The sequence below is a fragment of the Bombus vancouverensis genome, chromosome 10 (assembly GCF_051014615.1).
Source record: "Bombus vancouverensis nearcticus chromosome 10, iyBomVanc1_principal, whole genome shotgun sequence".
Lineage (NCBI taxonomy): Eukaryota > Metazoa > Arthropoda > Insecta > Hymenoptera > Apidae > Bombus > Bombus vancouverensis.
This window is the reverse complement of record NC_134920.1, coordinates 12,118,723-12,146,095: the sequence shown is the minus strand read 5'-3', so window position 1 is coordinate 12,146,095 and position 27,373 is coordinate 12,118,723. Positions and strand designations below refer to the sequence as shown.

At 37.8% G+C, this 27,373-nt stretch overlaps 1 protein-coding gene across 7 annotated transcripts in view; it reads left to right on the top strand.

Annotated features, from left to right (window-relative positions):
* Positions 1-27,373, top strand: part of Pde9 (phosphodiesterase 9) — a 136,804-nt gene that overhangs the window by 90,102 nt on the left and 19,329 nt on the right. For all 7 annotated transcript variants that reach the window (XM_076622458.1, XM_033346392.2, XM_076622456.1 and 4 more), the window contains 4 exons: positions 5,967-6,209; positions 6,474-6,704; positions 25,897-26,021; positions 27,088-27,295. In XM_076622458.1, the coding sequence (XP_076478573.1) occupies positions 6,572-6,704; positions 25,897-26,021; positions 27,088-27,295 (466 nt within the window). In that variant the 5' untranslated portion in view covers positions 5,967-6,209; positions 6,474-6,571. The remainder of the gene's footprint in view (positions 1-5,966; positions 6,210-6,473; positions 6,705-25,896; positions 26,022-27,087; positions 27,296-27,373) is intronic.

The following is a 27,373-nucleotide window of genomic DNA, read 5'->3' as shown; positions in this document are numbered from 1 at the left end:
GCAAACAGTGAAACTCAGCCGTTTGAAATCATCGATGGATTTTCTCCATCATCCCGTAAACGATAAAAAGTACATTCATTTCTACCGATAAATGTGGAATAAATTTTAAATTTTACGAAAAAAATACGTGATACTATATATATGACGATAATTAAAGTGACAATTAAAATGACCAATTTAAATTTTGTTTGATCGAGTCCGGTAATAACACAAGAATCCTATAATTAATGTATGATTTCAAATAATGTAACATTTACCTTTAGCTTTAATTATTGTTTTCATACAAACATGATTAATATCGAAACTAGTGGCTCACGCCGAGTGATTCAATGTATCAAACGCTGTTTTATTAATATACAACCAATTGAATATCTTCAAATATTAATTCCTACAATATTCATACAGCTATTATTAACCTCGATGCATCTTTTCGGTCATTTTCAAACCATCTCTTGCTTTTTCCGATATTGGAAAATGTCGAAGATAATATGAAAAAGTAGTTGTCGGAATATGTAATTTCTTTTTTCAACCTTATGTTATACGTTCTTAAGCCATTGAGCGTCTTTTTTATTTAGTAAAAACGTGAGCTAGATCGAGATATAAAAATTCGACGATCGCAACAAGGATAATTGCGTACTAATAATCTTTCTCTGCCATTTTCAATCATCTACTTCCTTTGATACGTTACATTATATTTCATTTACGTCTGCCACAACTAAGAAGATAAATATGTTCCAATTGCATTTAATTAAACAGCTTTAAAGCGCATAACAGAAGGTATTAAGCGCTTCAGTTCAGTTATATTAATTAATAGTCTTACTGTTTTTAAACGCTTTTAATCGTCGTTTTCTCCTTCGTAAATTACAAGGGAAATTACAGCGAAACAAAGGAATAAAAGTAGCAGTCTGCCTCGTGATAAAATGAGTGTTTCCATCTATATTGAAACTCGAGCATGTATCGGAATTATAGGAAATTACCTGGAGCAATTTCTTTTTAACGAAAAAGCATCGTGCCGGCGTTTCGACGATGATCACGCGAAAATCAATTATTAATATCCTTCTGTTTTCGAGATGGAGGATCCTGGAATGCGCACGAAATTATATTTCATGCTGTTCGTAGTTGGGTTATTAATATTGACGGCGATGTCTGTGCAGATGTAATCGTGTTTGCAAATCACGTTGTTTATGTACAGGGACATATTAAAATCCGCGACCGGCTCATATAAACGCGTTGCACGAGCAACTTTTATGTTATTTTCCTATTATTTTTTTATTACCAGATAAGTTTAAGGAATAGTATTACGCTTCGTTAATTCATTCGTTTCTACCAACACCTTAACTGACGTAATGTTATCTTTTTCTCGTGAATGAAGATGATCGTATAATTGCAAATGAGCCAATTAATTATCAACGACTTTAAGAAAAGAAGAACTCCTTGTATTTATTTGAATTAACAGCAATAAGAATAGCGATACAGAGTTCTACTTTACTTTATTGTAGAAGCTTTACATTTTCATAACTTATTTCATAATTTACAGTTGTAAAATTGTACATTAATAAAATAAAGTATCGCAACCTGTCCATTCTACGGTACAACCATAAACGTCACGATCGAACTCGCTCTTATTTGCAACCAGTCCGAATATTTTCGCTTTAAACTCCTACATTCACCCCTTTATCGCAATTTGGTTCGATAATCCGACGTTAATCTGGCCGAATGGAACGATTCAAACGGACCGAGGAAACCGGACAAACGGGTTCGAAATTTGCGTTTTCTATGCGCAAAGCTCAAAATCGCTCGGTGTCCAGAGCTCGAACGTGAAATATACTTGAAGACCGAAGCTGTGCGTATAAAACAGTATGGTCGCAGCTTTAATCCGACCGGACAATGTAAAAGGCGATTTTCCAGGATTAAGAGTCCACTGGCAATTGCTGTTGCACAGGGCGCCCACTTCTGATTGGCTTCGTCCTCTGTATATCTGTGTGTTGCCGATACCGATTGGTTTACGTCATTTCCACCCTTTGCCGCTCGCCCTTCGGTTCCCTGTTTCCTACATTCCGTTTGATTAACCGATATCGTTCGCAGCAACTTCCAAAGTTTCCGGAAACACGATCTTCCGGCTGAAGTCCTGTCATATCGATGGCTGCTCGATGGAACGTGATACGTGATCGGCAGTGGAAATTTCAATCGGTGATCGATGCACTTCAGTCGATGTTTAGTGATAATTGTTCTTTGAAATTGATTTTAAACGTGTTATAAAATTTGACAAACGAATTTTATTACGAGATCGTGAAATAGTTGGAATTTGAATATCTCTTTGGCACGTACGAATCTTATGCATAAACTTGTAACGACTGAAAATACTTCAAATAACTTCAAATAATCGCGAGTTTATAGAAAATTTTGTAGAAAATATAATTAAGTTATAACGAAAGCGTAAACTGATTTCTGAATGGTAGTCGATTCGAGAAACGATTTAAACGAGATTTTTCCCCCTCGAAGATGTCTGATTGGATGGCAGCGCGATACATATCTCCGTTTCGAATGCTGTTTCGACACGACGCGCGATGTCTACTTCGATCTTCTGGCCTGACGCGCCTCATTCGATTGTATCCATCACGGTGGATGTCTTGTCACGTTATCAAATACGAACGTTTCGATCCAATTAAAAGCGCGTTATACTTCCTGCAGCGATGAAACGGAAGAGAATCGACGCGTAACATGAATTTTCATGCGGATTTCGTACTGGTTGAGTTGAAAATCATTTTCCCCGCGTATCGCGACTGGATCGATTCACCTCTCATAATAGGCATTGTTCTGCAACAGGTTTCCTGTAAATTTCACGTGACATCTTCCGTTTGCAGGCTACATCGATGGAACATACTATTCCTGACAGTGGGTGTTTGATTTGACAGCGCATTGTCGATAAATAATTGAGCAAATAATAGATGTTCCTGGTGAAATGCTATTGAACGTAATGCTTATTGTAGAAGCGCTGTTTTCAACGTAGTTAGTGAATACGTGTTTCGTATTGTTTTTTTTTTTTTTATATTATTATTAATATCTTTATTTCGTATGTGTTGCACATGTTGTTCTTTTCCATATTTATGTCTTTTGTATTTTCTGATATTTCACGTTTCCATACGTTGTTTTTAATGTTTTTTCATTAATTCTCTTTTTATTCGCAAAAAAAGCTTTATTTTCTTCCGATATCATCAAACAAAAGGGTGGGTTTTATTGAACATTAACTTTTCATGTCCCGATTCGTCAAATTTTAACAAAAATAAAACGAGCAGATAGTTAAATATTTTTTTTAATTAACAACGCACCGCCGCTCGATGTTCCATCGTTTCATCAAAATGGGTTTGGGGGCTATTAGCGAGACTTTCAATTAACTTCGAAGTAATTAAGCTTATTCTTAAAACAAACGTCTATTTATTTTCCTTCCGTTTTCACTTCGGAATTACCAGCATTGTAAATCCAATAATTATTCAGTTTCAATTGTAGTACTAATGAATTTTCCCTCGTTTATCTAAATACACTTCGCAGCAAAGTAATTAAAGATGATATTTCTGCCTCGAAAGTACCTCAAATACGTTTCTGTCGGTCTTAATAAAACTTTTTAGTTACTCGTTTTATAATAAATCAGAAGATGGAAGCTTCGCCTTTACAACGATCCCTTTTCGCCTATCAAAATTGATATACGATTTTTTGTCGTCATTTTATCACGTTTTGAATAAAATGTGCGTCGTTGGCATTAAAATAACCCACGCTACACCACGATGAGATTGCACGATCCGGACATTTACCTAGTATGAAAAGGTAATTCACAAAAGAAAATTCAATTCAGTAGTGAAAACGTAGAAGCGTTGCCCATTAAAAGCAGCCCGGGCGTAATGTTGTACAATTTCCTTTTACGAAGTTATTGTAGTTCAAAGCTTAATATTTTTTAGCCAGAAGTTAGCGTAAGAATTAATCCTTTAACTCTGGTGCCTTTTTTCGGATCACATTCGGTCGAATAGTATTTCTTAAGTTTAAGGAAAATATGAAAGAATTCTTACGGATATGCTTAGTTTCTCGTTTCACTTTTATGCTAAAAATTTTCTTGGAATATTAGAAGTTCTCTCTTCGATTATAAAACGAGGGTGAGATTCAGATATAAAAAATTTGTACGTAAAGTGTATCTCTTTTATTTCGTTCTTCGGTGAATAATAAACGTATTATATTCGAGTTGAACGATCGGATTTATCCGTCCATATTGTTTACAACGAAACTGTTTATTGTCGTTGCTATTGCTGCTATCGTTATTATTATACGTGCAGTCTGATTGCGTTGGAGACTTACAGCGACAGTTGCGAGGGCGTTTATGGCAATTCACGTTCCCGGATGTCGTCACGCAGTCGAGATTTTCTCTCGATTAAAAATTATCACTGTTCACGTTGCAATAAATTCCACGAACTTGTTACTTGTCTTTGCGCGTTTTATTCGACCATAATTTTGGTTACTTAGTACCGGAATTCTCATATTCATAGTGCTCCCATACTGCGTAACCTACTATGGGTAAATGAAACGTTATATGAGAAAACTAATTAACGCTTCTAACGCCACAGTGTTAATATCAACAATTTAATGATGCTGCACCCTAATTGGTGTCTAACGAGAAATAATAATCATCGCGCCGTATAAACGTGAAATATCGGCCTTATAAATCAAATTTAAATAATATTAGATAAAGTAAATGTTAAACGTAGAAATAATAATCGACACTTTTTCAATATCTTCCTAAATTTTCGTACGAATATCTCGATTAATTTAGTAGATGTAATTCGATGAAAACGATCAATCTCTTCTCTTACTTTCTGAAAATGCTGAGAATGCAAATCTCAACTCAAACTTATACCTAGTGCCATACTAAATCATACAAAGCTTACTAAATGTTATGCTTTATATCTCTCGAGATAAATTTTTGCCAGAATTCTTACCGTCACGAGTGGAGGCACGTTTTCCATGTGGAATATAGTACCTTGACGAGCGTGTCATAAATACTCGTCGACGGTCATATACATCTTTGTCGTGTGACGCGAATCGTTGTTTGAGGTTATGGGTTAAGGGCGAGACACGGTGTGTCAGGACTTTTAATTTCTGCCAACAACCTTGAGCAAAGAAATCGTAAATTTTCTTCGCCTAAGTGTCTCGTGTGGGTGTGGCACTCTTGCCAAGTAAGAACAAACGGACAATTTTCTATGAATATGATATGAGTGGACGAATATTGTCTCGTTATTGTCTGTATATCAAGATTCTTGTACGTTGTATCGATAAAATTTTACATCTGACACGGACAACCTATCGCTTGTTTCTACCTCGACGTAATTCATTCTCGATTACCATGTAAAACTTGTTGTTAAATTATTCCATACCCCATTGACACAGCTCGCTCCCACTTTTATTACTAACCAATTTCATTGCTAGACCTAAATTTTATATTTGATTCCGAAAATTAAAATTCACGAAAAGCGATACCTACGTTAACTGCTCTTCCCCTAGAATTTACGAGTCTGTCAGTGTTTCCGTAGCTGTTCGATATTCAGTCGACTGCTACTTCTTGCTTGTCCTAATTTAATTGCTCAGCCCCAAGTTTGCCAGAATCGCGTTAGGAAGTTCATCTCGGACTGTTTTACGCGTGTTCTTCGCAGTTTCTGCATGAATTCGCCGGTATATAATGAATCGAGCCATACAAAATCCAAGCTTGATCGACTTCATCCAGATATGAATATTTTCATTAGCGAGTAATTACCTAACTTTTAAAAATTGCAAAAATTAACCCTAGAACGGGCACACTGGGATCTTCCATGAAAAATACTGGATTTACTTACCGTGTTGGAAAATAATTAATTATAATCTCGGTTGCTGTAATTATTAAATAATTTCGATAGAAAATCTAACGATTGTATTTGATCGATTTGTAGAATGGACCATGAAGGAGTGCAGTGTGAGCTGGTAGTAGACGAGCGATCGTCCTCTCGGTTAGTGCCTGGACGGTCATCAACGGGATTCTACAACGCTGAATCGTTCACCCTGCAGGTGTTGCGCACGGCAGGTACGAAGTCGACAGGTGCAATAATCGGGGTTGACCCGGTTGTTGCCGCCGGGGCGGCGATGCGACGATGAGCTCGTTGAGGATTCAGCTATCCCTCTACACCCGACCAGAGGTTAGTATCGATATTACTTGCTCTATATCCCGTTAATATTTATAGACAATTCATTGTTTAAAGACAGTTTTACGTAATTTTCGTATTATTCTTATTTAGAGAATTTTCCTATATTATCGTTCCGCGGAAAGTTTAATATCTTTATTTGTTATAAATTTGCGTATAATTTCTTCTATTATACAACCATTTGCCCCGCGAAAAGTTCAAGCGAATTATTCTGCATTTTGAATGAACAAAACGAAATTCTATCGAATGTTTTCGTAGCCCCGAGTAGTAGCAAGGCCGGGTCGCCTCACAAGCTGTCGTAAGGTCGAGCACAGAGGAGCGGAAGCTGGTTCAAGGCCGATATTAGTTGCTTGGCCATGGACCTCGAGGCGAGGAACGGGACCGGCGGTAACGACGACGAGGAATACACGAATATTTACTTCATCGTTGGGGATCGTAGGGAGACGGTCACCTACAAAGCTGATCAGGTCACCGACATGGAGCTTAAGGGCAAGTCTATTTAATTAATTGATCTTCCAGTAGAATCTCGTTGTCGACATCTCGAAATGTTTTCGTCCAAGTCACTTTTCATTTTCATTCCATTCTTGACTTTTATCACTTTATCTTTAGCGAATTACGCCGAGAGGATCAAAAGTTACTTCGGCCATGTTCTTTGATTTACCGAAGTTTCGTTTATTTTGCGAAATAAGATTACAGTTAGCACGATAGGATTCGTTAGGATTTCAATTCGAAATCTTCATCTTTTTCTTAATATCATAAATGCAGGTTCAAAGCATCGTACAAAGATTGAAAAGATTGATCGTAATTCTAGAGACCTTTTAAGAATCAAGTTTCTTGATATTTACGATCGAGATATTGCTGTTGATCTCTTAAAATCGACAAGCTAACGACTAGTTCTCTGAAGAGTATTGCAAAGCAAAGAAACATTTCGCGAAGAGATTCGATGGCTATCGGTTTGGCCGATTGGAGCTTTCCATTCGAATCTGACGACAGCCATCGAGGCATTCGTCCTCTCGATAAAGATTGAGATTGCTCGATGTAGCTCTACGAATATTCGATATTCCACGAATCTAACCAATTATCGATCAGGTACGTTCTTCCCAAGGCGGAGCCAACTCTGAATGAAACCTTCCCTCAACGCTGTTCGCCCACCTTTTCAACTCCGCGACCGATACGAAAGGGTCCCTATAAGCACTACCGAAATTATGTTTGCACACATTTCAAACCGTGACCTATCGACCGGACAATGCCTCCTGAAAATAACCTGCGAGGATCTAACTTGTCAATCAAGTCTGTTTCACCCTCTCTTGTGCGTCAAACGAAAAAGCAAACAAGGGTTTATGTTCACTTGCCTGCTCGAGCCGATACTTAGAGGGAAATTTTGAGGATGCTGTGTAAGATGTTGGAAAGCTTTATGAAACGTATAAATATTTGAGCTTATTACGTTTGAAGAACCTAGAGACAACGAACAGCTTTGGCTTTTCTTATGTTTGAGCTTGAGATTTATTTATATTGTTATTATCAATTTTATTGTATTTTATATTATCATTTATTATACCATTCGTTTTGTTTATTTTGTAAAATCAAGTTCAATATTTAGGATGTAAATGCTTCATATCTGTCGTTATGTAATAAAGAAATATCAAGGTCAAACACACATGAAAAGGTTAGAATCGCACAAGTTGGCAAATACTACTTTATTCGGTAACTATATTTACTACGAACTGGGTAAGGAATGCAATTTCCGGTCTTATGAACGTTTTAAAATACCTGACTTCGCCTTGAAGATGCCAAGCTGGAACTGCAACGTAGCAAACTTAATTATTTATAGTAAAGAGTTTTAATATTACTTGGGTCCCCTTTAAACAGTATTCCCCTTCGATATTGTTACTCGAGGCCGCTATAAATTCAATGGATGGGAAAACCTTTCGGAAAATGCAAGGACTTCCAAGTAAACTAAGGGAGTTCTTCTACACAAGATTGCTTGATTTTTCTCAACGGAGACTCATATGAATAGATATATCCTGCTTGAAGAATTTCAAAGGCATCGAAAAAATACACTTCACCTTCTACATTTCATATTAAACCTACATCTACTCCAAAGATGAAAATCAAAGGAGAGAGAGATAACCTTTGTCAGGTAGTCCGATAATGTTGTCGTAATAAAATCCAACTTAGGAAATAAGCGTGCATTTTAAATCGTATATCTATATGGCAGATTATTGTTAAATTTACCTCGAGGAAATAATTCACGTTCAGAAACTTTTCCTTAATGTATTACGTAACGTAATTTCAAACTTCAATGTAACTCGACTTGTTCTTAGCGTTTCCTGAAATGGTTTTCGAATCGCCTCATAACTATTCCTTCTATTTTTCTCATTAACGTCGCATTCTCTTTGCAAAATTCGTTTCATCGTAAAGCGGCGACGTTCGTTTCCTTTTGCGATCTTGCGAAACTCATTTCTCTGGTTAATGGAAATTACGAAGTTTTCTGTAACGATGTCAGAAGCCGCACGTACCAGGAATTTCGTTAATTTCACAAGGATTTCCTTGGTTGTCGCGCGATCGTTGTTGCCGACATTCGCGTAAAGCTTTCGAAACGATCTATGATAGTTGCTGGCGTGTTTCATCTTCTATTCCCTGAACTATGAAAATTACCTCGGCACAAGTGCATCGCCGAGGTAGATTTCTTGGTAGTTTGCTCATTGCCATCTTAATCTACTTAAGCCACGCGCAACTTTATGCGGCAACCAGCTATACACTCGCACACAGCTACCAAAGGTAATAGATCGTCTTAATCGTCAAACTGTTACACCATTTTCCTTGCGCCTATGAAATTCATATTTTGGGCGTCTGATCAGTGTCGTCTTCATCTACCGATCTACGCTTAGTCGTTAAAAGTGCATTTAGGACAAACCAGTCAGTGGTATAGTATGAAAACGATACGGATGGTCGCAAAATATGTGGAGCATATCTGTGGCCTTAAAAAGGTAGTTTAATAATACAATAAGTTCTTGTAAACGTGAGTGGAAATAACGTTTATTTCTAATGTCTGACCGAATACTTCATTTCGATATCGGGGGAAGTTTTCCCCGCATAAAATCTAATAATTTTCTTTCGTAATATTCTTCGTGGTTGATATTCATCGATCGCGAATCATGTCGGGGAATTGACTACGCCTTCATCGAAATGGAAACAAGCAGTTGCATTTAAAAAAGCAAAGGTTACCTTGAAGTCTCGGAGGCACACCCACGTAGATAGAATTTGCGAGCATCGTAAAATATCTCCCTTGAAACGAAGCAAGTATCGGTTGAAACATTTTTTGAAATAACCAATAGTTGGAGAGATAATCGAGTGTAAATTAAATGAACAATCTATGTACGATATAAAATACATATTACGCTCCTTTAATTGTCGTTAATGATAAAAATGCTCGTTTACACCTTAATTTTACTAAAGTGAGAGAAGAACGATCTTTATCGACGTACTTCGCGTATCACAGTGTTCTCGAGTGTCTGACCATTTACGCCTCGATCTACTTGAACCGCGGTCGAATCAACGTAACGCAGCTCGGTTCTCAGACCTGACGATATTTCAAACTTGCTTAATTAAACAGTGTTTCGTTGTTCTGTTTAAAATAGTTTGCCGTAATTGCCGCATTACGAATTGCGACGAGCGAACTCGTGTCAAAGTGCATCGCGTAATTAGGGATGATAATACCATTACAATTTATGATGGCTTGCAAGCCGGTTAGTGGAAATTGCCGCACCGCGCCGTCATGTCATTACGAGGAGCTGGAGGCATCTCAAAGGGACATACGCGAAACAGAGTGGCTCGTGTCAATGCCACAAGAAGTCTTTGTGCCTCTGTATACCGTAATTCTTCTCGTCGTGCCTCAGCCTTGTCCTCGAACTCGTGACAGACAATCTTGAAAGGAAACGGCTTGAAAGAAAACCCTCTATCGATTTCCTCTTCTATGCATTCCATGAACATTCCGCGAATATGTCTCGTGTAAATGTACGCGAACACGATTAATCAATAAATTCCGCTCTGCATGAAAGTCTCGTAGTTTTTCTCAAACACCTCTCTTGAACGTAGAAGAAAATGGAAAGTAGAAATTGGATTGTAGGTTGGTAGATGTATATTGTAGAAGTAAGATAATATATAGAAGGTAGTGAAATTATAAGATGTTATTTTTGCATGTTTACGCGTTCCCTTCAGAAGACACGAACATTATCGTTCATTTATGAATAATACGGCAAACCAAGAGCGTCGTGGAAGATTCTTCGAGAACGGAACTGATCGTTTTTGAACAGAATTGTTACGATAATAATTTAGTAGTTAAGTCTTCTTTAAACCTCTTTGCTGAATAGTATTCTACTGAATTTTCTACGTTAAACATTTCACTCGAAATTGACTTTAATTTCGAGGTTGAAACGCGGAACATAATTCTCATGCAAATATCCCTGCGCAATCAATTTTGAACCTCATCGAAATCCCTTTAATCCACGTATTCTCTTTCCGCCTAAATTCCACCGAATCCGGCCTAATTGCGATCCCATTTTTATTCCGGTAGAAGTATCTCATCTAAATGGCTATCATTTCGTATTTCCTTCTCTGTCGTTCGCTGATGTCGTTTCGACGACGATTCACCAATAGCTCGTTCCTACACCCACGACCCTGTAATAGACTGATCATTTGGTCGATTCCAACCCCTTTTGTCGCATCATCCCCTCCATATAAAATTCACGAGAGGCGAGTTCGCGTCGCCGATATATTCTTCCTTCTAGTTAATTAGAAAGCTTTTCAACGAGATCGCTGGCCGTACCGCGAAAAAATATGCAGACGATGCCCTGACGAGAATCGATATCGTTCGTAGGGTAAATTGACCCTTATTGTCTGGCCGTCGTCACGAAATTTCCGTTCTCTGCAATGAACTACTAAAAATAGCCTGCCGGTGGTTAGATCGAACATCATATCTGGTTTTAAATTTAGTTTAAATTTGACTTGAGTATTTTTAGGATGAATTTAACAGAATTTCCTCTTGAACTGTTTGCTTAAGGAAGCTTGCCCATCAATCGTCGGTGTATTGGAGATACTATCGTTATACGAGTTTTAAATTATTTAATTTCGGGCTAGGAATAAAGAGAAAGACTTTCAATCGGAGTTAGAACACGAGAAGGTTTTAAAGTTCTCGCGCACGTTCTTGGATCTCTGCCTCGAGTTCTCAAATTTTTAAATTCCTGAAGTTAAAGCAAGTATTATGTATAACAGCTTGAGAAGTATTTTTAATTTTTAAAACTTCTTCGGCTCTTACCACTGGAGTAAGATGATATTCAATTTCATTCTTCTCGTATTCACAGAGGTAATTGGAGTTTTAGGATACAATTCAGTGAACAGATAAATTCGGAATTACACCCGCCATAAGATAAAACATAATTCCTACCAATAAATAACTAATGACATGGTTAATTGCATTGTTATATCGGTTGAATAAATCGGTCGTCGAGCAGTCAGTATCGTAATCGTAATTTCGTTGTAATTGCCAGCTTGCCAAATTATTGTTTCATCGATACGACAATCTGCTTGCAGTATCGATGAGCACTGAAATGTATGTCCAATCATATCCACTTTCGTTTACAACCTATTAAAAAAAAAGAGAGAAATTCAATATGTAGATATTAAAAGCGGATATAAAAGGAAAATCCATTATTCCGGATCAATATACTTTCGTATCTTAATAAAACGTTGTTCAATTAAAATTATTCGCGCTTTCTGTGATAATTAACGAAACCGTATCACGGCTATGTCATACTTTCAACTGAACAATTATCACGGGAAAGCTCGTCTCTCTTCACGGTTTTAATGAGTCCGACAAACAACTGCACCCTCGTGGTTATGTCAAGTTGTCTTTTTCATGCACCAGCCTCGGGAAATTTATTTTCACGGTTCATTGTTCCGCTCGTTAACAAATTTCTGGATTAGAACGATTTGTGGCGTATGACGCAAACTACGAACAAAGCTAACTGGAAACCATAGGGGAAAAAATAGGAAAAGCGATTTAGAATGGAATTTTGACCAAAATTTTGATCCTCGTGATATTTTGTATATTTTTGATTATTTACAAAAATGTTTAAGCTCGTGCATTTTTAAAACGCTTAAAGTTGCTTATAAACCACTAAAAAATTTATATGTATGTACATTTTGTTTGTTGTACAAAGTATTTGAGATTTTTGAGTGATTCAATCGTAAATGAGTAACATGAAAATGAAAGGGTCGGCAAAAATGTACTTATCTTCTTTTGTGCGCTCTTGAAATACAAACTTTTCTCGGTCGAAAACGAGGAGGATTTACACGGTAACGGAATCCACATGCGCATAATCTGATATATCCATGCTTTTTTATATGCGCTGAATGCTCTGTACAGATAATTCCGCGTAATTAGCGCTCGAAATCGTCGGTCCGTTCGAGAAAAGCGTTCGAGAGATTTTCTTTTCAGTCGTTTAGACGATTACGACTCTTGCCTATTTAACTGGAACATCGAAGCGTTTGCGAGAACGCTTGCGCATTTTACGATAATGGAGTAATTCGATCCCTGAACGTGTACGTACGAAGAACAACTTCTGCTCGTTTCAGCCCGCGATGGATTTAGTGCGTGTATACACACTATGAAAGCTGTACTAAATCAAAATGCGATTGTTTGCGTTACGCTATTCGCATTAATATAACACGCACTCAGCGGATAGATAATTACGATCTGCGTCGATGTTGATGGAATTTACGGCGTTTAATGGAGGCGGGTTTAGTTGAAATTGGATAAGAATTTCCGATCATTGCTACGTTTTTTCCATGGCCGTGGCATCCAGAACGTTTTCTTTCAATTTTTACGTTTTCCTTGCTTTTTCCTTTTATAAAGTGGTTGTTGATAGCTAGTGGTCTTTAGCGTTGACTTTAATTAACTTTTTCGCCTGACCGTAAGATGAAATTTTCAAGATTACGCGGTAATTAGGTTCCATAATAAACAAGTTCATACAGATTTGAAATATGATTAGTTTTTGAACGATAACAATTTTCAACCGTGTCTCTTTCGTTCTCCGTGTAAAGTTCGTTAGAATTTCGTACCGTATCGAAACGTATGGCGCACAGCCGAACAATTACGAGTTTAGGGGCGGTTCTTACGACCGCATGAATTTGCACATCCACCCTCGTCTAGACGACGCTGGAAATGGTAACGTTCGTTAAATACAGCACCGTGCCAAAGTTTCGCGTCACTTCCCACAAGCAATTGCTTTGAAATGGACATTAAAATGCTTATTTGGTATTTCGAATTTTGTCATAGTTAGAACGATTAGGGCAAATGGAACGAAACTAACGCGCGAGAAAATATAAAATGTTAAAAAATCGATACTCGTTATAATATTCAATGTACCAAAAAAATCTCTGCTCAGCTTCTACTTCTTTATACAATGCGACGCGTTTAATTTTTATCGTATGACCACTCGGACAGATGGTGTAATTTCTGTACAGTACTGTATGACAAGGCATATGCGGTTTTCGTGCGTTTATGCGGTTAATTGGTACAATAAACCGTGTCTATATGTGCAAATGTATCGATTAGAGGTGAGGCTGGCCTCGTATAACCCCACCTCGAAATCAATCAGACCGAACCTACGAGGATCCTTTACCACGACCTCGAGCACATTCGATACATGCCGAGAGTATGGCAAAATCGAAGACGTTTTTTTGTACCTTTCTCGTTTCAGGAATAGATCCTAACCGAAAGACTTCTCGTTAATTAGAGTCAGCCGTAATCGATGGTCGCTTGGAGAAAAAAGTTTTACGATAATTTGTCTTGTTCATTTTTTATTAGACTGTTTGACTTTCTAATCAACATGCGATAAGTATTATTTCTTTTCTTTTTTTTTTTTCAAGCTGAAGATTCTTACGATGATTGATATAAGATTTGATATGCGACGTTTGAAGAAAGTGTTTCAAGTTTAATCAAGTTAGTTCAATATTTGTGTGTTACGTCTAGTTTTTCCACTTCTGATAATGATGATAATAATGTGATAATACTGTGTCACGGACTCATGGATGTACGAACAATTTAGAAAGATTAGATAAGATGAGATACGAATGTTACTAATGATGAAAAGAAGCAGGCTGAGTAACTGAGAGATAGATAAGTAGTTTCCTCGAGAAATTGCACGTGGCGAGAGTTTAGTATATTTATGATTCTTGATCAATAACGACCAGTTTTCCTTACGCTGCCTCCGCTTTAATACAGTCGATCCTAATATTCTATTTAAAATATATATAAAATATAAATAAAATAATGAAATGTTACAACGTGATACTAAAAGGTGTAATACTAGATGAAAGGATTAAAATGTATCAAATAAATAAGGACAGAAAATATTCTTTTTCCTGGAAATTTTCTTATTCCGAATCTCGTACAATGTGCATGAAATTTGAAAAATATTATCGCCATTCTATTGTTCTCCGCGTAATCCTTCATCGTATAAAGTGCATCGATACGTAGCTCATAATCTTAGAATTCATGTTCAAGGGTTTGAAATGAATTTCTATTCCCCGTGAATCGGGATGGTCTTTAATGATGGGACACTGTGAGAAACGCGCGAACAGCAAGCAGTGTTTTGCGATTTATGAAAACATTATTTGTTTGACATTTCTGCAATATTCTGTCACAGCATCTCGGCTGTCAGCTTCGTGGTCGAATGCCGTGTTTCCATTTTAAAACCTCGCACAGCTGTATTTCCAATCGGCTTTGCGACCGGTCAATCTCATAATCGGACATTCTTTCCCTCGGTCCGTGAACATTTTCTCTTATTTTCCCCGCGTGTTTCAGCGTCGCGTAAAAAGTGCAAGAGGATTCTTCCACGAAGAATCATAAAGTTTAACCTACTTGGAATATTAATTTTGTTTCTTGCTTGCCGGCGATTAAACTCGTCCAGACAGCCGTAAATATAATTACGGCGTTTAGGTGCGACAGAATCAGGTAGATTTACGCGCTCGTGGCAATGGTCGTAGTAAATTATTCATACGTTGGATAAAATAGAGGGAACGGACTAAGAACGAACCGTTACGTCAAAATGGATGAGAAAAAGTTTGCTTCGAAAATTTAGATTATGCTTCGTCCGATAGTAACGACTTTATTTTATTTTATCTTGATAGAGGTTGTGTCTTTTCCACAGAGCCGTTCGAAAGGTTAGGTAGACTTTAAAGAAATAAACCAGGAGTAAAAACAGTTATAGTATATCCAAAGTCTAAAGCTTTCATACCGTGGTTATAAAGTTTCCTTCTTAAGTCTCTTTCTAAACTTTCCTCCTCCAAGTTTCCACATACCGCTCGTGTTCGTAGATACCTTAAACCTTAGCTTTCAGAAGCTGTGCACGTATTTCTAGAATTTTTATTTCCTCATCAACGTGTTCGCGCGTCGCTCACAAATCTTTCTACTTTTAGACAAATGGATATTACAGTATTTTAAAATAACTTAAAAACTAAGCCAGCAACCACGTTGAATCTAGGAATGTCGTTCAATAACGGCGATGCATCGAAAGAAATATCTAAGAGAAATTTTATGGAAACTGTATAAGAATTGTTCTTCGTGGTGGTAAAAACATATTTCTTGGAAAGCGAGATTTAACAGGAAAACTACTGACCTCTGATATAGGTATACTTAGCTATATTACGTATAGATTAATTAATTGAAATAATTGTAGTAATAATTGTAATAATTGAAGTAATTGAAATAATATTTATATGACGTTTTACCATGCTCTTCAAACACCTCTATGTACTGTATTCGTACTTTTATAGAAACGAAGTAATCGGTAAGTCGATTTTGCAGTGTGACAGTCTAGTCCATTGGAAAGTCCCGGAAGCAAGCTCTCGACTGTCGACAATTTCGGCGCACTCGATTTCCGGTCAGAATCGTCGAAAGTTGGTTCGCGCTTCGAACGAAAATCGACAATGATTGCGCGTCGTACTGGGTTTTACCTGCGGTCAGGATGTTTCCAGTCACCTCGCGTTTCCAGTTCACGTGGAATTTAAGCATCCTAAAAAAAGATTTACAGGAAACAAACTTTTAACTTGAAATCGTTTAACAAACTTTTGGTCGGTGATGTTCTCGCGAACAGGATTTTTGTATATTTTTTTAGAATCGAGAGAAGAAATGGAAAATATCTTGCATCACATTTTAATAGTTCATACACGCTATACAAATGCTTCGCGTTTTAGAATCTTTTCAGAAATCCAAAGCATAATGCGATGTTATTATCAGATTAGGTAACCCCCTTCATTTACGCTGCTTCCTGACACGTTCTGGGAGGAGAAGTTGACGTTTCGGTCATCAATTTCGTATAACTTTATACGTAATTAATGCGCGCTGTCTCCATGTGTCTTAACGAAGTGAACTTTTCATGCACTGCCTCGGTATATAAACATAGTTACGTGATCGAACCACAAGTCGTCGATCAGTTAGTCGACTTGGGTCCTGCATTAGTCGTTGTTCGAGTGAATTTTATTAGATATTGCTCGGTCACGAACGAACTTATCGTTTCCCGAATTTCGTCAAATCTTGATTCGAGGATCACGATAAGCACAATTTTTACTTTTGACCATCTTGCACAACGATCGAATAATTTGAATGAAATCGGTGAGATCGACGTACGACGGCACAGTTTCTCTGTAGTGTTGGCTAATTACAGGGTCGTTAAGCGTACACGGAGGATGTAGCCAATCCATCTATACGTTTATTTTCTAATTCGTCGACGTATAATAAAAAGTAATAGTAGCACCGGGACCCGTAGGAACTCTCGAACGATGCTTTCCGACCGCAATGGCTTCCTACACCTCGTACCAATGATATTGGCCTCAACAAAATAATGAATAAATTGAGCGTGGGTCACAATAAAAATATAATCGTCCGCCGTACATCCATGATTCACGTTTCATTATCCTATTAGAGCCAATGGACGGTCGGAAGATAGCTCTCCCCCTTCTTTCGTTCTGTATATGTGCCACCACGTTCGTTTCGTTTCGTACGGAGCCGCGTCGTGTGAGCCTGGACAAACCAAGCCGAGAAGATCTGTCGCTCGCGCAAAACCTCTCGCGCGTTCAATCGTGCAAGCAGTCGAGCGAAAGAGAGAAGGTAGGAAGACCACTTTGATTTCCATCGGTGTAACATAAGTTTCTCGAGCTCTGTTCGTCGACGCTACGAGGCAACTGGGGTGGTGGTGGTTAGCTAGGAGTGGGCAGAGGGTCGAAGATGGAGCTGAGATATTTTTCTGCGATAGCTTTATTAAATATCGCAAACGGCGTCGAGCGAGACCCATTCCGACGAACGACGAGAACGTTCGTTTTTAGAGCAATTTAACCTCGTTTCAGGTGAATCATCGACTCGCGTGCTTTGCATCGCTTCTACGCAGGCATGTGCACGACGTCGTCGATCGGTAATTCGACGTTCGTTCGTTGTTTCATAGGCATTGGGTGGGTGGATGGTTAAAGGATGGGTAATAATTTATGGAATCGACGATTCGTTCCGAAACGCTCTCTTCCGCACTTCTTCTCCCTTACCTTACCTTCCGTACTTCGCGTGTGGTCGAATAAATCTCGAGTGCTCGAGAACAGGCTCTCGAAAACATTGGAAAGAGGCACACAACGCGATATGTTTTCTCTTCTCCCTTCCTTTCTTCCGTTCTTTCAATATGAAATGTGATTGTCGAAGAAAAACTAAATGGAGGAGAATTTATACGCAGGTTAGTGGATGTTCCTTTATTGCGGAGGATCGCAAACCACTTCCTAAGTCGCTTAGCCCCGGGAACAGCGTTCGTAAAGTTACGTTCGCAAAAAGGAACACAGGCTTTCGAAGTTTTAGGAATGCGATTCTATCGATGCAATTGCGAATTCGAATTACAACTGGCCCAAACAAGTTTAAATAAGTTGTATTGGGAATTACTTTCCCGGGTTGTTTCTGGCGAGCCGCGAGCACTCGCGTATTTTAAACGTAGCGTGCTCGATAGCGAATTTTAACTTATCTAACTCGTCGCGTTCTTCCTCTGTAATCTTCGAATAGAAAAGTAAACGACGCCGCCGTTACTTTCAGCGGTGATCGAGGCTCGAAACGATCGGTCGTATCCGTAAAGCGCAAAGCGAAAAGGGTTCCGCGACGATTCTACGAACAGCCCCACCCCCGCGCTCAATTAAAAGAATTTACTCGGCAAACGATCGCGCATGCCGCGTTCAATGAAAGCCGACCGGGTCGATTTTTATAGTTTGTCCAGCGCACATCATCTCCTTCACCTTTGACCATTGCTCACTATCCTCCCCACTATTCTAATTTAAGACTCTATTATTCTCGACATCGCTGCTCGAGCTAATATTTGGCTTGGTAATTTCGACAAGTGTAATCGACAGCATGGTCGGTCGCTTTTCTCATTTGGAAAACTTTCCTGTGGCCAAACTGCTTTAACTTCGAACGCGACGTGATGTGACTTCGTACCATGCTCTATTATGAGGCTTCGAGGGTCGTTTAGGCGGTAACTCAGTATGGCATACTATATTCTTTCAATCTTTTATTGGGCATAGAAATGAATTAATTGGGCGTTGAATCAGGTATACGTAGCGTTTAAAAAGTTTGTATGCGAAGAGAAAATTAAAATGTGCGATACCTTGATCGATGGGGTGGTGTTTTGCTTAAAAATATTGTCGTATAGTTGATAAAGAGTTTGAAGAAACGAATATATACGTAGAGTAGAAAATTTATGGACACACGTGTGTGGTATGTACTCGAACGTTAAAAGCAATTTATCGAGTGGAAGAGAAATGTATTGTAGATTTGCAACGATAAATTTTATCGACGACAGATATTTCACTGTCACGTGAGAAATCTCTTTAGTAGAAGATTTAAATCTACTTTGGAGAGATAAAAGCTTAGATAAAAAAGCTATTACGCTCAGTTAAATAAGAATAATCATCTATCATTATGGATTAAAATGCTATGGAATGTAATTTAATAATTATTTATTGCCAACGGTCGTATAGAAAATGTTATTTCATTGTAAATTGATTATTTTAAGATAATCCACTTCCTATAGTATCTTTTTTATTGTTACTTCATAATTACGAGGACCGTGATTTTAATCTTTTCTCATATTTTAATCTATTTGATACGATCGAAAGAAACAGGTATTTTTTATTTCACTCGGAGAAACAAATTTATGTACTGTTAAGTTAAAAAATTAACATTCGCGTGAAAGAAGCGTTGCGATACTTCATAAATCGTAAGCAACAAATACCTAACTAATTTTTCCCCGTGACGTTTTGAATATCAACCGATGAATTTCAGGAATGTCCAGCTGTCAGAGAAACACAGTCTCAAAAAAGTTAATCAACTCGATTCAAGCGGGTACGCACAGAGGTATCCTTTGATGGCTTGTCCAGGAAATTTTAACAGAATCGCCAGCAGGCTGGCCAACAACTAATAAACCGGTCACTGTTTCTATCGTTTCTGCGAATCGTTCGTTCCACCCCTTTTCACTGGCCCGCAGGGTTTTATATACCCATGGGACAAGCGTTCCAGATCGTGAAGAAATGGGGACATTGTCACATAAATTTACGAGAAGGGACGACTTATCAAATTCATGAGAGCGATAATTGAACGATGAAATTTCTTGAAATTTGTGAGAAACGGTTTTCACCGTAGTATTTATAAAAGGATAAGAAGATCGTTGTATAAAGCAATTTCAGTGTCAAAATAAAATTATAGACAAATGGTCCACTGTTCACAAGTATCCGAATTATTTAGTATTTATTAGTATTTTGTTATTTACTATATATATGTAGGAGATGAAAGAACATCGGGGCCTTTCTTCTGGAATTTTTGGGAAGATCTCCAATACTTTAGTCTAGACTTTTTATTATAGCTGTACTTAAACAATAGAACTTAGTAAGTTGAGTATTAAGTAAATAATAAGTTGAGTTACACTTGAATTGTGCACAAGTAAGTTGAGTTCGACTTAGACTTTGGAAGAAAGCGCATTTGCTATCCCGTTGACCGTGGATTCGTTATCGAATCTAAGATCATTGTCATTAGCATCTCGAGCATATCTAATCACCATCTAATCATCATATTTGTACCAGTAAAATACCATCTATATTGTATAACAACAATGGCTGATCCAAACGAAGATTCGTTACACGCTCCTAATCCCAATGAGAATTCGACATACATACATACATACATATATATATATATATATATATATATATACTAGTTGTTTAAATATCACCGGTTGTATTAACATTAAAAGTCCTCCGCAGTCTAGTAATCACAATCACCCGAATTTCTCAGTTCCACGTTTGTAACATAAGAAGAAGATATTCAGCTATTACAAACTAAATTTTTTTTATTATTTCGTATGATTTTTATATAGTCGGATTGTTGAATACACGGAATGCCGTTATTCTCTCTCGTATAGTATTCTAAAAACATTTGGGTTAATCAGCCGAAAAAGATGGAAATTGAATACTCACGGTTGCGGATTAGTTGATGATTAATTTCGAGATTCCATTCGTTTGTTATGCACACGTTGAAAAGAGTATTTTTTATTAAAATATCCTTTCATCACGATGCAGGTATAATATGATTTCTGTTTTTAGACTTGGCTTTCAATCCGGAAGAGAATAGTCGCGTCATAAATATTGTTCGCGCCACGCTATGAACAATTTCAGTTTAATTAGCGATCTCCATTCAGATGCACGCGTGGGCGTGGGTACGCGAGCTACAACTCGTATCGTGTTCTCGTATTCCGTGCGGACTCTGTGCTCTACGTTGTTCCTCGCGTATTTAGAACAAGTGTACGGGAAGTTTATGTATATTGGAACAATACGAATCTTGAAATTTTCTTCCGTTCTACCATGCGTTTCTTTCCCCTCGGGATATCTGCTGATATTTCATTATTTTCATCGTTTTTAACTGTTTTATTGTAAATTTGTTATTTCATTCGCATCGCGTGTGCCTTATTGTCTGAAGTAACAAGTACAGATTTTTACAATTGTACTGGAAAAGACTTGGAACTGTTTAGAAAAAGATCTATATTGTCCCAAGGTTCTAATAATTCAATATGATTCTTCGATATGCATGGTTTTTCCTCGTAAAAATTTCCTCGTAACGCGATGTGTCTCCATAACATCGAACAACGAGATAAGCCGTTTTCCATGTTTTCCCCATTGCAGTCAGGGTATTGTTCCCCTCTAACAAGGGGTTGCTTTTTTTCCCAAATAACCGGAACGATTCGCCATAAAGAGAACGCTTTTACGATCGTTGAGAACACAGAAGCATTTTCTATGGCATTTTTCAAATTGCTGGATCGAACGAGGGTGAAAGTTGAAATAAAATATAGCTGAAATTTTTTTTCTCATTCCATTGTCATCTCGTCGTTGATCCGTATTTTTTCGTTTGAGTCTCGACAATCAAAGCAGATTACTGCGCGCTTTAATTTTTTAAACGGGATGCTGTTTTCAAAATTTTACTTTTTTCGTTGCCATTTGTTGAGTTCGTACAATGCGAAAGGAAATTTCATCAAAACTGCTTGATCGCAACTTTTATATTATTTTTCTTTTCCATTTTTTCGTGTTTTTATCTCATCTTTTGACATTTTTCTCCCTCTTTCCTTTTCGTTCTTCTTTTGTACGTGTTAATTAGAATAATGAGAATTGCTTGATGAACAATATTCGTTGGAAAATAGAATTTTTATTCTTAGGATCGGATTTCATTTAATTTATACGTTTTCTGAAATTAGATTAAATGCTATTTATACGGATTTATATGGAAGAGCAGTTTCGAGAAAAAGATTATGAGAATATTTGTTGAAAAATGACTTTCTTGGAATGTATTCTTTGCATTCTTTCGCGCATTAAAAGAGAGAGGCAGTATACAGTTTCTCCTTTTCCACGATAAACGTAAATCATCGAACGAAGGCGAAGGAAAGATAAGAGAAGAAATTATTGATAAACGTACCTCTCTCATCGGCTTCTTCGATTAATTGCTTTCATTGATGTCGATCGTTCCTGTAATTAGAAGTTACGAGGCAGAAGTTTTCAAGAAAGGTGGAAGGGCGTAATTTCTGGAAAACATAAACCGGAGGTTTTCTTTACAAAGAATTGTTACTAATTAGCTCGTGTAAGCATGCTGTGTACAAGGTTCGCTCGAGGCGGGGAATCTTGCTTTACTGCAACAACTTATATTTTAAAATAATTAACAAATATAAATTAAAAAAAATTACTTTAGTGCCAATTATTATATATATATAAAATGAAAATAAATTTTGATTTATTACTCGCTGATACAGTTATATGATTATGAATAAAAATTAAATCTAATAAAGCAGATATCGTACTGCTTTAATATTTTCTTTAAACTTGTAAAAGCATAAAATTAGAAATAATTTGACTCGCACATTTAAACTTAAAATATTTCTCACTTCTCTATAAATGTTTAGTCGTAGATGAAAATTAATGTATAACACGTGCTATCCTGGAAGGGACAAAATTTCTGAAGCAAAGACACGCATCTGTTTCATGCAACATTTCATTACGTCATTTGAACGTGCTTCGGAAAATTCGCGCCATAGAAGTTTAATTAAAATCGGCAGGTGGTGTGTGTGTGTGTTCTTTTTTTTTTTTTTAATATTCCTGCTTATGTTCGTGAAACGAACGTTCATAAGAAAAAATGCGAGCGGAAAGAGCAACAGCTGAATTTTATAAATGATCTTTATACGACATTCGCTAGGAAACTCATTTTTCATGGGGAATCATGAATCTTCTTGCGGAACACGAGGGAGATTAAGCTCGCGTTTTGTCGAATCGATAACTGGAACGACGACGGGGAACTTTTACCGTTCTTTCTGTTTTTTAAGCAACTGCCGGATACCATTAACGCTCTTATCTTTTTTTGTCGCCATCTGAAAGCTACACGACTTCTTGCTCTTTACCTTCTTTGCGATAGTAGCATTAGACACTTTAACGTCAAATAGCATGCACTTTGCGTACTTCACAGCTTCCTCGCTAGAGTTTAATAATTTCGCGTGAAACTAGAATCTAACGAAATCGTAAAACTCCTGCGTTCTCTACCATATAAATAGATCTCAAACAGGATTTTTATATTTAACGTACAATACCGCGTACAAATTAATTGGTACAGACTGGATATTTTTTATAAAAAAAGAAGCATGATTCTTTGCTTAATCGTTTCATAACGTAACTATCCCATGAGAGAGAAATGATACGAAGATGCTCGATAACTTTCAACGACTTTTCAACCTGTACGTTAATGCAACATTTATGCGATACATTAATACGATACGAATAGCAAGTCTAGTTGTTTCTAGGAACGTTAGAATTCTTTTATCACGCCGAAAATTAATGTTTGCCGCGCTATAAAATACACCAAACGCATGTGAATTTCGTTCTAGGCAACAAAATTCTCACACTTGAATTACGAAGCGACTCCGCTTTTAATAAACTGGATAATGTCAAAATATATATCTCTGCCTTTAATAAACCGAACGCTGTTAAATTATATTTATCTGTCTTTCCAATTACGGATCTTAATATCCAATAAATCAACGGCTTCTCTCTCAACTTCCACTTTAGATCAACATTTTACACGCTATATTGACTCAACACGAACTGCAATTCGAAACAAGAAACATTTATCATCTCCTGAAGCAATCTCTGTCGTAGCGCAAAACACACAGACTGCGCGTGAAGTTTCTTTTACGCAACAAATTTTGCACACTTGAATTACGAAGCAACTTCGAAACGCGTCTTCCGGGGGTAATTTCACGGAGGAGTAGAATCGTGCCGTTTAAACTCGACAAGTCGATTATCCGCTTGTTCAACGATAGAGCTCGCGAGCAATTATTCAGTTGCCCCTGTCGCTCGATAATCGTTGCTTATTATTTGCAACTGGAAACGAAGCGCGTTGCGTATCGGTTTATTGCACGGTATAAATCTACATTAGAACGCGCACACCTACGAAACCGATGATTAATTGTCGTCGAGGCCGCGTTCTCCCGCTGCCCATTAGTCATTGGCAAACGTGTTAATCCTCTATAATACAGAGTCGAGGATATTTTTCAGTTTCTGTCTGCGTGTATGCATCAGCGTTTTAGTTGGCCGATGCTTTAGCTCACGATCCTGAAAGCGGTGTCTCGTGAAACTAAGAAACGCCGGTGTCGCGTTGTTAAATGGTAATTTCATTTGCTGCGGCATGTGATTTATGCACCGGTTGCTAGCCGTTGATGTTAGTTAATCAAGATTCGTCGGTTCGTTCTATGCTAAATTTATGAAATTCAACCATGTTTCTACGAACAAGTTGTTCGAGGTTCGGCACACGGAACCGGTTAATTCTATCGATATTAATCTCTGTGGTTAGGTGTTACGAGATTAGCGGATCCCTCGATAGTAAGTGTACGCTTGGCCGAATTCCATAGAATCGAGAGTATCGGAAGCTTTCAGTGGAGCGGATTGATCGGTCGATTTAAGATGATGGAAGGATTTTGGCAGCTTTAATGGGCGTTGATTCTCTACTGGTATCGTTGACGTACACAGTGGGCATCTGAACGCTTATGATCGAATAATTGTTAATAATAATTATTTTGAAGCAACAAAAATCCCACGTACCCAACAGAAAATAACTGTATCCGCAACTTTTCTCGTGCTTCTGTTTCTCTGCGCAAGTTTCGAAACAAAGGAATGGCCACAAACGGAAAACCTGGCAGTAAATCATCTGTGGTCCAGGACAGATTCGCAACGCGTGGCATTGTACAAACAACTCGCGTGGATCTATTTCCGTCTGCGACGAACGGGCCGAGTATCACACTGCCATGAACAATAAACAGCCTTTCGGGGAAAGTGGATGGAAACGAACGCGTGACAGTGTTCGTTCCGGCATTGTATCCGTAATTGCGTCGACATAATGCGCGCGTTAGGTCGAGTTACGCGCAACTGTGCGGCCCGCGTCCACGATGAATAAAACATGCACTTATAAAATGTCGTTACGCTCGATATCACCGAAAGGATACAACGCTTCGAGCCGTACCATTTGAATAATGAATTCACGGCCGGTTAGTATGGTTTCCCGTAGAATTTTTTAACGCCGCGTTATTTGTTTCTCCGTGAATCTGTCAGATGCACGGAAGATGGTTTATCCCGTAGAGGTTTAATAGTCGAAATGACCGTTTCTTTTTTTTTTTTTATGACAGAGAACAGATATTTGCTGGCATAATTCTACTATGTTACGCATACCTGGTTGAATACAAAAATATTTCGCCCGTTTACAAATTTAATTAGCAAACTATATTCGAACGTACGTACGCGATACGCTGCGCTCAATTAAGCTTTTATAAACTTCGTTAACACTACGTTAAAATTGCAGATACATCGGAATATTGCGATGTATTTACCAAATTTATTTACCGAAAAATAATTCGAAATGATCGAACGTCGATGTAGAATTTTATGCTTTTCACGTTCAACGTTGAAACAATGGAATATTGAAATTTCAGAATAGTGAAATATTTGCTCGTAGCGTGACATAGTTAAAAATTTCTGTTTCCGGTAATAGGAGTTTTAATAAGTTGGTTTTCTGTTGCAGAACTCTTTAGAAATGCAGCAGAGGCTGGCCCTCTGGACATCGTGAAGCTTCGCAAAGAGGACAAGCTGTTGAACATTTCGGCTAATTTGCCGGCGAACACACCCGACTCTCCCTATGTTCTTCAGGTAACGATCCAGCTATCTTACACAGCTGTCTCGGCCATTTCGACTCGATCCTACTTTTCCAAATCTTTTCTCTGCGTTTCTCGCTAAATTATGTAATTTGCCGTTTCTTCTTCTGGGTACTTTCCTTTTAACGTCGGGCGATGGTCGTTTAGAATCGAATTGAAAAACTTCTCTTCAATTGCAACGCTTCGACGAAAAATTCCTTCCTCCATTGTAACTTAATCAATGTTATTGGAAAAATGAATAATTCCAATTAATAAAACAACGTGGATTAGAAAAGTATTTCGAAAAATTGTAGTTTAATAAGAAATACGTTTTATGTTAATATTTAGTTTAAAAAGAAAGAGAGGAAACGAAGTTTGGTTCGTCGGAGCCTCTCAATTTCGATCCCTTTATTCGGGTCTCATTGTGTCGAAACGTTTTTATCGTTCCGTTCGAGAAGATACGGTGATCGGTGGATAGACAATTCGAGACTTAAAATTTCACGATTCCGCTGCTCTCAATTCGAGTCAATTCAAGCGAAATCTTCCCCAGATTCGACAAATTGTCTCATGGATGAGTTCATCGAGCACCACTTTATTCCGACCGACCCGCTAAAGTGCATTTATTACATTGCAATATCTCTATCGTGTTATGTCCCTCTTGACGTAGTATTTATTTCAATTAATATCGATCACGAACGATCATCAACTTTCACATGTTTAATCAAATAAATAGTAGAAATATTAAATATTACAAATGGGCAAACATTTATATATTTACTTACATATTGCAATAATCCTTTAAACGATTACTTATTAATATTTAAATGGAACAATTATTAACGGATTATTTCCAATATTCCTGTAAGCAGACCGAACAAATTTAATTCCCATCCATCTTCCCGTAAACGAGAAAAATAGCGACATCGATAAAAGAACGACAAGAATGCAGTCCCTTCGAGACGACAATATACTTTATATCTAGATCGCAAGAAGAAAAGTTTCGTGCTATTACACGATAAACTCGATGTACAGTTGATGGAAGTTTGAATGCGGCTATAAAGAGTATATTTCCTGTTTTCAAGATCGTCGGAGCACATCCGGCCTCGTCTGGGGTGATCGAGGCGGAAGTGCTGTGGGCTCTCGAGAGACGTGTGGCGGCCTTGGAACAGCAACTTCGGGAGCACCAAGAAGCTCTGAACGCGTCGCCATCGTATGCTCTTCGCGAACTAAAGCGGCAGGTCGACAGTTTCAAGAACAAGTTGGAGCACAACGAACAACTCAGTTGGCTGAGTAAGTTTTACATTACACGAATATTCTTTCGTTCGTAAAAATGTACAGATTTTCGAAAAGATCGGTCGTACTTTATAA